At 37.2% G+C, this 12,290-nt stretch overlaps 1 protein-coding gene across 1 annotated transcript in view; it reads right to left on the bottom strand.

Annotated features, from left to right (window-relative positions):
* Nucleotides 1–1,881: 1,881 nt before the first annotated feature.
* The window catches only part of LOC115437545 (protein wntless homolog), a 28,324-nt gene continuing 17,915 nt past the window's right edge, over nt 1,882–12,290 (bottom strand). The window contains exons 7-12 of the mRNA XM_030160778.1: nt 8,555–8,652; nt 7,319–7,382; nt 6,507–6,650; nt 6,324–6,407; nt 5,379–5,547; nt 1,882–2,905 (exon numbers count right to left, since the gene is read on the bottom strand). Coding sequence (XP_030016638.1) covers nt 2,796–2,905; nt 5,379–5,547; nt 6,324–6,407; nt 6,507–6,650; nt 7,319–7,382; nt 8,555–8,652 — 669 coding nt within the window. The 3' untranslated portion in view covers nt 1,882–2,795. The remainder of the gene's footprint in view (nt 2,906–5,378; nt 5,548–6,323; nt 6,408–6,506; nt 6,651–7,318; nt 7,383–8,554; nt 8,653–12,290) is intronic.

Here is a 12,290-nt window from a genome sequence, read left to right on the forward strand (position 1 = left end):
GACACGCTGCCTCTGGGCAGATGTGCATATAACACAGCTGCTAGAAAGGACATATAAAAACTCCGACGTTTTCAGCTTGTTCAGCGAGAGAATGATTAGGATGACGGTTAGATTTGTCTGTTGTGCTTGAAATAATAAATGACTTCATCAGCCCCAGCAAACTTTACCTGCGTTAAGGAATTCTGTACCTGGCTAAACTGAACGGTGATATAGCATAGATACACATAGGTAAGCAGTACGGAGCACTAATGCTTTTGGAGAACAGTCTTTTCATAAACTAGCAGAATTCACACTTCAGACCTGTTCTGTCTTGTGAATCAGACCAACAGTCACAACATGATGTGCACACATGAGCGCCGTCCTCCATAGCCGTCTTGCCCTGTGTCTTCGTCATTGAGAAATGAATTCTACAATATTGTAAACCTGACGTTGCATCAGACGCTCTTGCTGCTCAAACACTTGTGCAGACGTCTGCATCTGTAAAAACCACTATGACGATAACAAAAACAGCAGCAAAATGTCCATGATTCTGTCCTTTCACTTTGGACTGAGCGCTTTAATGGACACTGCTCATTTCTGTCCAGTGGTTGAACGACCTCAGCACACGTGGTTTTGTTTACAGATTTTGGTCCACTTACAAAAATGTACAGTGTGAATACGAACCGCACCACATTAAAAAAATAAAAAATAAAAAAAATTGGTCCGGACCAAAGCAAGTGAACTATCGGACTTTCCTGGTGTGAGTACACCCTTAAATAGCAATGCAAGAGAAACAGTATCTCAATTCTCTGTATGTCCTATCTAATAAGTCAACAATTAAAAAAAAAAAAAAAATCTTTGAATATTTTGAAACTTTGAATGAATTTCTTCAAATATTATTAACAAGATTGGTCCATAATAACCAAAGTACTGTAGTTACACAGATAAAAACAGAATGAAATGATAATATTTCAACATGTATATATTGATTACTCTCCTAGTTAAGTAATGTAACCACAATTAATGCCCACTGTAAGATAATTGCATGACTTTGTCCCAAACATCATCAGCTATTACATATTTGAGCATTAGAGTGTATTACAAGATTTGCATTCAAACTTTAAAAGTCAAACTGCTGATATCAGCAGTAACTTGTTACAAAAGGTTTGTACTCAAAATAAACTTAATTCTTTATCTAAATAAATTCTTCAAAACCCTCTTAACTGTAAAAATAAATAAGCATGTTATTCTGAACTCATGACATCAAATCTACAAACACATGAAGATCTTATAAAATATGTGTTGCAGTGTATTCAGTTACTCAGCCAGATATAAGGGTGTTCAGATAAGCTCAGCATTAAACATCTACAGCACGTACATTTATATAATAAAACATAAATGCAGCAGTAAAGTGAATCCAGAAAGATTAAGTGATTTGATGAATTCACATACATCAAGTAACTAACATCAACTAAAATGTTAAAAGTAATATATAATTTGCTAAATGTGTCAAGTACTGAATTGTTTCACTTTGTATTGATTTGCATCTCAATGGATTTGCACCTTAATTTGCAAGAGCAAAGTTTCAATATGATAAATGTGTTGTTTTTTGATACATCAGTTAAAAGCTTTTTTCCAGATTGTTCAGAGTATACTTAAAATCTATGCTTTTACGTCTAAAGTCCACACTTCCTCTCTCACACTTGCCGTCTTTCTCCAGCTTGACTGCTGTGAGGAAAGTGAAAACTGGTTTGTTGTTCTGCTGTGAGCCATGCAGAGGCACCATCCCTACATGAATACAGACTCATATTTAGATAGAGGTTATACACAGTAAAAACAACTTAAAATGTAAATGTAGGTACAAACAATATGGTAATACATGGAAAACAAACAACGCCAGAATATTAAGTAAACAGTTTTATTTAAATAAGCATAAAAAGCCAAAAACTAAAAACCATGTGTAATAGGCTACAATCAACTTCAAATCATACCTGTCAACAATTTATTGATGCATAAAGTTTATGAAGTTGAAAATAAGCACTTTATAAAAAATAGATATCTACATTGTAACATAATGAATGTACAGTATGCATTTCCAAAGTGGCTATGTGGTCTGTACATTTTCCCCAATGATATAAAAAAAGAAAAGAAAGCAAAACTCCACCACTTCAAGGACGATGACTGACAGCAGGACCCCACATCGTCTACGTTCTATGGGAGAGTATACATGTGTGAAATGGTGGGAGTGTAACTGGTAAATAAAGCAGAAAACAAACCGAGTGGTTAAGTAACATCTGCCCAAATCTCAGGCCTTTTCAGTCAGCAGTTTAACCAAACTGTACTGTTAAAAAAAAAAAAAAAAAAAAATGGAGTGTGCTGGCTACAAAGTGCAACTTCTGACCTCCATGAATGGTTTTCTTTACACTTACATTTTTTTTTTTTTTTTGATAAAGCAGCTTTTTGTACCTGACTGTGTCAAAAGCATTGTGTAGCATTTACAAACACAACACAGTTTACCTTAAGTTTGAAATGTATGACAACGCTCCACTACGAATTGAAAAAGGACTGATATGAGCGGTGATAATATTCAGCCTTTGGGAGATTCCGTAAGAACTCAGGAGTCGGGAAACACGAACAAGTCACACAGTCAGGATTTAGTGTTCGGACATAGACATTTTGAGAGACTGGAGAGCACATGCAGGGTGGACTGTCGTTGGAATTGATGTAAAGAGAAAAAGCTGAATGGTTACATATCTAGGGGAGGGGGACGTTGGAGCAGTAGGTAGCAGTGGGGCGTCTGAATAACAGTGTGACGTCTACTCCTGGGCCTCTTTGCCGGTCATCTTGTAGATCTCAGTGGGGCCGTCCACATGGGTGATGGTGGTGGTCAGCTGGATGTCCTCACCGCTGTTCGCTCCAGCATCTCCTGCAAACATAGATACGAACAGTCAACAACAGCATCACATCACAGAACAGGAGGTTCTAGATCTCTTCATTTTTTTTCCATCAACTTAATTTTCTTCATTTATTGCACCGTTAAAGGAATATTATGGTTTTCTAGAGATGGCAGAAATACACTGACCTTTAAACTATAATAGAAGTACAGATTATTGTGCAAGAAGACAATTCAATTAGTAAAAAAAAAACAAAACAAAAAAACAAAAAACCTTTTAAAGGCCTTTTCTGCCTGTTTGTGAAAAGTAAACTGAACCTCACATCATTATAAAATGAAAATAAAAAAATGTACTGAAAATAATGACCATTAACTCCACTCTCACCTATAGAATTTGAAGCATTATGATGCTTTTTCGACATGTGGCTTATTTTTGTAAATTAGTTTTGCCATGTTTTGTTTGTTGTGTGTGATATTTGATGGATATAGAAAGGCATCACCTTTTCTGTGCTTTTGTTCCATTCATTTGTTTTGTAGGAATCAGTCTTGATATTGAGAACATGCACATTGATGCAAAATTAAAAACACTTGGTGATTCACCTCAAATGTGTTAAAAATTAAAGTAAAGACAGTTTTGAAAATGTAAGAGGTAGAAAGTATAAATGTTGTGTGAAAAAGAAATTGGGAAAAAAATAGATACTCAAATAAAAGACACATGGTTCTATCTACGTATTACTGTAGAGCCTTTTGTGAGTTAACTTGAAATGTCTCTGATCTCCTGTTTGTTAGAAATCTACACTCCTCTAAATGATGGTGATTTTTTTTTTTTTTTTGTGAAGCTGTTTTTAACAGCGATTCACAGATGTATCACCTAAACATACAACATATAAGACATCATTTCACTGATGGCAATGACGTTTATCTCCGGTTTTATATTCATGTTTGGTTGATAAATTTGCATGATTCCATTTTTGCTCTGAGTGACTGATTAAAAATAAAAATAAAAGTAAAACATTAGGATTGTTCAGTGTCTTCATTAAGGTGGTTGTAAATATTTTGTGCACGTGTTTTGGTTCTCAAACAACCCAGCTCACTGTTTTATCCATTTCTATCACATATTCTGTTTCATCTCGAGCTGCTTTAGCTGAATTTCATTTCCATAAATACTTTCAGCTTGTTCAGGACAGAACTGAAACTCAAGAGCAGATAAAGTAAATCAACACAGAGTTGGAGAGAGGCCCTGTCCCCTCAGACCGGCTGACGCAGTTCAGGGAAAGCTTCCAGGACTTCAAACCCTCTTTCTCTCACTGTGTCAGTGACGTCAGGAGATGGATGGATGGTTTTCATTACTTCATTGCTCTCCTCCCTCTTCATTTCTCCTTTCCTTTCCTTCTGGAAGGAAGCCTGTTGTCCATTAGAACCACCCTCTCGGGCCAAAGAGACCCTTCTTTCCCCTGGGAATCTGGGTACTTCTCAATCACTAACCCACTCCCCTCCTCCAAAAACAAACTTTGGATGAATAGGCAGCTTTACAGCAGGAGACAGGACGGGCCCTCCATCAGAATGAAGTAAGAGCTACTGAAACATCACAGATTCAATAACTTTAAAGAGACCTACGATCAATGCAACGCTTTAAAGGCACAATAACTTCATTAACCAGACCTTACTGTAAATGTGGGATTTTTGGCTTGAATCTCTCAGATATGCCAATATTTTTCAGGGTTTTGGAGCATTCTTTGGACATGTATTCACAAAATATTTCTTATTCAGAGTTTTTCCAGGTTGTTACATGGCTTTTTGCCCCTTTTTTAAAATCTATTCTGTGCATTGTACAAAACCCAACAATGATGATTCACAACAAAATACTTTAGAACATTGTAGAAATAAGTTTCAGCATTGTGCTATTGGTCTATGTTCAACTGAAAAAGGATGATGTGTCACCTATGACTGAGCTCTTGGCTGGTTTTAAAATATTAGGCATAAAACTACTGATCAAAACATCCACTGGTTTTTGCTTCAAGGATCTTCACCCTCTGTTTAAGTCAATGCATCAAATATCTGTGACCACATTCTACCCTTTAGATTATATCCTTTAGTCCTGTTGACATTTCAGTCACAAAAATCTACAACTGGACACATTTCTCTCAGTCACTGCTTTTAAAAATGTCTTAATTTTACACAACTTTAGTGATATTTGCCATTGTTTTACCCCTTTTGACTAATTCTCTTTCCTTCGAGTGTGATTGCTGCCCATTCCACCTGCAGGTTTCATATGAACCCTGCCAAACTGGCATCATAAAGAAGAAATTGTTCATAATGTCTTGCTTTGTGGAAGAACACAAGAATGAAAAAGTTTGTAGCAAAGTCAGCTGATGAACTCAATTACACACTGTCATCTGGTAAAATTGGCAGAGTTTGGATGGAGCGAAGTGGTGATCTTCCCATAAATTTGATGAGAGATGGCATCCATCTCCACTCAGAGAATCTGATAGAAAAATGTATTTACCAGTGATGCATTGACCACTTGACTGCTCGTCTCCATAGCGTTTGTGAGATGGAGCGTAGAGGAACATGATGGCAAAGACGTACAGGTTCCACATGCCATAGATACCAGTGAAGAAGGCGCTGTTCACCTGCACAGTGTGCTCTCCCCAGTGCCAGTGGCCCTCATTCACCTGAACCAACAAACAGAAACAACACATAGTTGCTCTTTACTGCAGCAAGTCATAAATGCTCATTCATTTCTGGTTATTTATGACTATTTATTTGTATGCATGTCTGATGTGTAGATGTTGTAAATAAGTGAAATAAACTAAAACAAGTGCTGCCAGGCAAAACAAACCCCGCCCCTCGCACGTATTGTAGTTTATTTTGGCATCGATCCAGCTGATGTCATAAAGTCTGTGTGTGTGCTATCAATTGCCTCTATTTATGTGCCAAGTTTTAAGTAAACTGAAGCACAATTGATGTTTTCATAGACATTTGAAATTTTGCCCATCATAAGTAAATGAGAGAAAAAAAAAAGATTAAAAAAAAAATTACTAAAAAAATTTGAACTTTGAGCTACTTTTCCCAAAATGTAACCACATCTATTCTGGGTCACTGGCAATCTATAAACCCAATTTGGTGTGAATTCCACCAATAGTTTTGCTGCTACAGACATATGAAATTTCACCCATTATAAGTAAATTGGAAAAAAAAGATTTTAAAATTTCATAAAATATTTGAACTTTGACCTGTTTTTCCCAAAATGTAATCAGATCTTTTCTGGGTCACTGGCAATCTATAAACCCAATTTCGTATGAATTCAATCAATAGTTTTGCTGCTAGGGTGTGAACAATCAAAGAAAACAAACCAAATCAAAAACAGTATCCCTTGCCTCCTCTTCGGGGGGCGGGGTAATAAAACAGTCAGCAGTAAAGCACTTTCTTTAGTCTAATAACCCCTCACCTGACTGATGATGAAGAAGATGACCGTCATAGCAGCACAGGTCAAAGTAACCAACATGAGGAACTTAAATCGGAAAATCAGACCCTGTAACGATAAATTGCATGTTATGAGTCTGTTAGAATCTTTTGCACTGAGTAGCTGGGAAACACAAACGGTCATGATAAATGTATTCAAACCACTCACCTCATAGTGCAGACGTCTGGCCTTGGACATGGCAGGTAGTGAGGACCTCTTACCACTGATGTTGCGGAAGACTTGAAAAACCATGAAGCAGAGGAAGAGGAAGTAGAGGCAGGCACAGATTCCTGCCACAATTATGAATGCCATCTGTGGCGAGAGTAGTCAAGGAAATACAGACACACACATCCCTGATATTACGGTTAAAGTAATAATATCAACTGTTTGTCATGATGGTGAAAAAAGCTGGAATATACCACAGCCAATTATGAGCAACTAGAGAGAATAAGACTGACAAATGATGAGACAACGGTGAGGAGGTAGGGCTTATAGGTCAGTGCAGTGTGTGTTAACTTATAGTTATAAAAGGTGTGGGGACGTGTGTATTGATGTGCAGAAAAAAATACTGAAACTGTTTCAAATATTCACAATCAATATGCTTTGTAAAATTAATATCTTTTACTGCATTTGCACGAGTCAAACAATGTCTGGTTGGGTTATATGCCCTATTTATAAATTCTTATGACTTGCACTTGTCTGCAGCAAAGCAGAGCAGTTGGCAGTGTGTCTTATAAAGGTCTGATGACCCCGTTATAGACCAGCTGCCTTTGTCAACCCACTGTGAGTTGGGAAAACTAAGCAAGCTCTTCCCAGCGACGCTCAGAGACAGAGAGGGAGGAGAAAGACGAGAGAAGAGGTGTGCTGATGAATCTTGCATCGCTCAGCCTGGCAGGCATCTTGTCAAAGACCCTGGGTGATGTTCACATATGGCAGTAGTGAATTATTTCTTATTTTATTTAAAAAAAAAAAAAAGATACAGCCAGCTCGGTTCCCACATCAGACGCCCAGATGCTGTAGAAGGGGTTTGTTAACTGGACTCCTCTGGGGATAAAAAGACAAACAAATACTCATGTTGACTCCACTAAGACTGTAACAGCACACAAGACCATACCTACATACAACATAGACACCCATCATTAAATTGTCCTAATCTGTTTCATCTTCCCCTTTTTGCTCAAATGTACAGATAGTTAGAATATCAGCAGTAATATGATGTTTTACGAAATATCTGGAAAATAATATTAACTGGAAGCAGCAAATAATAACTAATTTAAAAAAAAGTGAGTACAGCTACTCTGATATTCCAGATACATTGAATAATTTGTGTGTCTTGTTCAGTGGCCCAGATTTATCCATTTAGCTATTAGTTACTTTGACTTAGATATGATTAACAGATAATACTGCATGTTGGTCCTCCTGAAATGTGTTACCACCATATTTCTTTCAAATACCAACTTTAATCTGCTACAACCTATCGCTATATTATACCTTTAAAATTCAGTAAGATCCATTTTCTTTCTTGAGAAAACTGGTGGAGCAAATCACACAGAATCTGATCTTTTCAGTTAATATAGGCAATACTTCCAGTTAATTTGAATAATCAAGGTTTTACTATGTGAAAATCAGAAAAATAACCTAAATCGAGAGATTATTCATCTCAAGACCTTTCATTTACAGCAAAAATTCAAGAGGCAGCTTTTTTGCATCTTATATTAATTGCAAATGTGCTCATCTAGTCATGTATGGCATTTGAAAACACAGTGAATTTGAAACGTATGTAATTTTTAAAAATAACTTAACGTGCCGCATACTTAACCCCCCCCCGCGGCCTAATATAGTGTACGATTCTGTTGAAAGTTCTTGCCCAATAATTTAGATTAGATTGTCTTTGTGTAAAACTTATGACATACAAATTTATATTTTAAAGTACTCAGATATTATAACTGTACATGGCTGTTTCAAGCAAACATATCACCCCAACAAAAGGGTCATGTTTCCATTTGACCTTGGAAAAGTAGGTCAAGGTGACCTGTTTTCAATAGGCTTCTGCTCCATGCCAAGATGCATCCACAGTAAAAATTTGGTGCAGATATGTCAATGCATTATTCAGATAATGCGATTATGTCATTGAATGGAGAGACAACAAAATGATTACTAAACCCATTCGGCCTAAAAAATGTTTCCTAAATTGCCATTTAATAACCTGGTCTCACCTCTCACACATGTCAAAGATGAAAAGGCAGAAGGAGCCGAAGACGACTGGTCCAACTTGCTTCCAGTAAACTGAGAAACGGTTCCTCTCCATCTGGTCCTGAGGAGAAAAGACAAAACATGCAGATGAGATATGTTACAGTTTCCAGACCACAGTTCACATACTGTTCTATCATCTAATTTGATTGAAAGCCCCAGGCTAAATGTTAACGAAGCATCCATGAAACCACAACTGCTTGAAAAAAAACCCTTGGAGGAAGTACAGATCAAATACACAGAGCTCACAACAGAATAAGGATGTAAATCTGTTTGAATCTGACCAAAGTACATAGTGAAAGTAACCGAGAATAATCAGATCAAGAAGAAATGAAAAGACACCATTTACAAATTTAACCCATGTCTCCAAACCACTTTTAAATGTTCAGTGCCTCTAAAAATATCTGTTCAAGTATTCACCCCTTGGACTTTTTTGTACATTTTAGATTTAGCATCACAGTTACAGTTAAGGGGGATTATTTCCCCCAGTCAACAGAATTTCAAAGTGATGCAGAAACACAAGTATTCATCCTTCAAGCTCTGTTTTGTGGTCCAAACACTAAGGGATCAGTTTTTTACTTGGTTACTGCAATGTACAGATATTATCAAGTAATCAATTTCCTTCAGCAGAGAGGAGGATTCTGTGGTCTGAGGGAGTTCAGAACAAACCATCTGCACATTTAAAGCTGCTAGGGGCTGCGTCTTTCTGTCTGGATGGCTCTGCACAACATACCAACCTTACCATGAATTTCTTACAGTCTACGCAACCTGTTAAAAAAATATCAACACTGATGGCTGACATTGCGCTTTCATTTTCAATTTCTGTAAAGATTGAAATTTCATTAGAATTTCAGTCTTGGCAGATGGAGCGTCACTTCATCTGTGAGTGAAGTGTTTAGTGATATTCATAAAGGATGGCAACACAATAATGCTCAAAATTAGGAAACTGAAGCCAACTGAATTTTCATGCTGCAAGTTCATGTTCATGTGTCACTTCTGCACAGTACCGTTGTTATATACACAAATGAAGCAGTCTTAGGCCACCATCCACTTTGTTTTTGAAAGGTTGAAATAAGCATATATAGTTATTTCTCAATCTTTCTAAAAGATACAATATGAAAATACAGGAAATCTGCGTAGTTTTAAAACACACAGACTAAAGTTTGCACTTTGTGTGACCTGAATTCACATAACAAAAAAGGTATTCAAACAATAAGAAACACATGGCCTGGCGAATAAATAAATAAATAAATAAATAAATAAAGACTGCGGTAAAAGTCATAATGTCTGAAGAAAAGAGGTGTTCACTGCAAAAGGAAGTCACTCTAAATACCTAACTATTTGGTCTGCGGAATCATATTTTTTTCTGCAAAATAACTTTGAAGGCAGATTTCTTGAATCTATACAAATCTAATAGTAGCCTGAGACTTTGTGCAGTACTGTGTTTTTATCTTTTAACAAAAAGAATATCATCAGGTTGTGGCATAAAACAGAAAATGCAAAATAAACAGATGTTAATGAGCATCTACATCCCATGTTGATCATGAACATGGTTTGTTTTCAGTGACTAGATGGTGTGATGCTGCCACAAGGTGGACAGCATTATAAACAGCTTAAGAATGAGACTGTGGACCAAAGGAGACATGACAGGAAGCTTTTGTTTAGCATTTCAAGATTTAAACTGACTCTTATTATAGCTGCTGCATCAATATTTCTGGGTCTTTTCACTCATTTAGGAACTTTCCTTTGCAGCTAACCCCATTTTGCCATAGGTATCTTTCACCCCGTGCTAGAAATACGCTTAGTGCTCCATAACTCTATCCCGTCCTGGCACATTTGCTTAAGTGTAATGGTGTGAATTTCCATTTTCCTGCACTGCCTCTGATTTACTGCCGATGTTGGCAGTGATGTCTTTTTGTATTTCGTCATTACGTGAACTCTTGCTGAAGGAGTGATGAATACAGGAGCACAATAAATAAATACAACCTTGAAATTACAGTGTCAAAAAAGCAGAATCAATATGATTCAAAGTTGCACAAAAATAAGATCAAGTCCAAAAAAGGGTGACTATAAAGACACTGTATGAATGTATTCTTCAGTGGTACATTTGCCAGCAGCTCTATAGGACACCTGTTAATTACTGGAGCTGTGCATAAAGGATTAGTGACCACAAAGTGCAGCATTTTAGAGACTGATGCTTTCTACATAGAGCTCTGGTTCAATATATAGAGCATTTAGGGCATCAATACACATCCCAGAGGTGTTTACAGAAATAGATGTATTATGCAACATCAATGACCCTGGTTACATCTAATCATGGTCCTTCAATGCATGCATTTCTATCAATGATAAATACATTGTTAAGTTTAAAAAAAAAAGCATATATTTTGATTCTCAGTACAGTGAAAGAAATTTTTACAATATTTAGATCCAGTGAAATGCATGCATCAATAGAAGAAAACAGTTGATGCACTACATATCAAGACAAAAGAAAAAATAAGGTGCTGCAAACATGACTGTACAATGAGGCATACACAAGTATTTGTGTATAAGTGCTGCTACAAAAAGCATGTAAAGAGTGAAATGTTTGCGTGAAACATATTATACGATAAACATCCAGGTGTAGTTATACTTGAAGAACCTTGGTGATGCAACTGACTTGACGTAGAGATGCACAAAGACTCAGTTCCACACAAAGCACCAAAGAAGGGCAGCAGACATGTGCATAAATGCCAAGACGAAAAAAATACTGCTTCAGCAACTGAAAGTCTCCACACATATGTAAGCGGAGCTCAGCCTGGCAGACGACAAACTCATGCAGGAGCAACAGACTGCCACTCAGACAGCTGAGCAGGAGGGAAAAGAAGTTAATGGTTCCTTTGATTGAGGAGAAAAAAAAAAATACAGTCTGACCACCTCCATGACTGCTCAGTCCAGGCTAAACTATAGATGTATTTGCTGCCAGAGGAGAATGACCTGCGATTTTTTTGTGGGGCGTTCAGGGAAGATTTTGAAGATTGGCACACAGAGCAGCTGCAGTTGTCCTCCGCCCTGAATTCTGATGTCAAAGAACTCTGTTTCCTGGACAAAAATGACAGCGGAGACATGGTGGGCAAAACCTTTGTCCGCAAAACCATGGAATGTGGTGTAAGTACTGCAGTTAAGAGTGAGGGGAATTGAAATGAGTGTGATTTTTAAAGGAAAAAAAGCAGAGGATCATTATAACTTCACTCACTCAGGAATTATTTTGCAGCTACTTCAATATTATGCAAATAGAGCAAATAAAGTAAGAGGGATATGATTAGATGTGTTAACAGTCACAGCCTGTGCAAAAACGTTGATGTGTAAAATATAATGGTCATTCTGTTGCTTTACATCTTTGTTTTTGGCAGATCTGCAGAAAAAGCAGACAGCAGAGCCAACACCAACATTATCATGGCGTGTCTTTGATTCTTGCTGTCTGACCGAAAAGAAAAAAATCTATCCACTCTACCCATCGTGAGTCCTAACGTGTGGCTGAAGACCAGAGACAAAGATAGAGACTGGCTATGTGCTCTCATAAGACACAACCAGAAGTTCAGATCTAAGCAGTGGATGAGTCAGAGTCAGAATGGCCTCAGTGTGAGCCAAGAATCAATTCAATAAGTTCAGGAATCAGGAATCTGACAGCTGTGAGGCTTGTTTACATAGGCAGGTTGTTGC

This window comes from Sphaeramia orbicularis, chromosome 17 (assembly GCF_902148855.1).
Source record: "Sphaeramia orbicularis chromosome 17, fSphaOr1.1, whole genome shotgun sequence".
In the NCBI taxonomy this organism is placed as follows: domain Eukaryota; kingdom Metazoa; phylum Chordata; class Actinopteri; order Kurtiformes; family Apogonidae; genus Sphaeramia; species Sphaeramia orbicularis.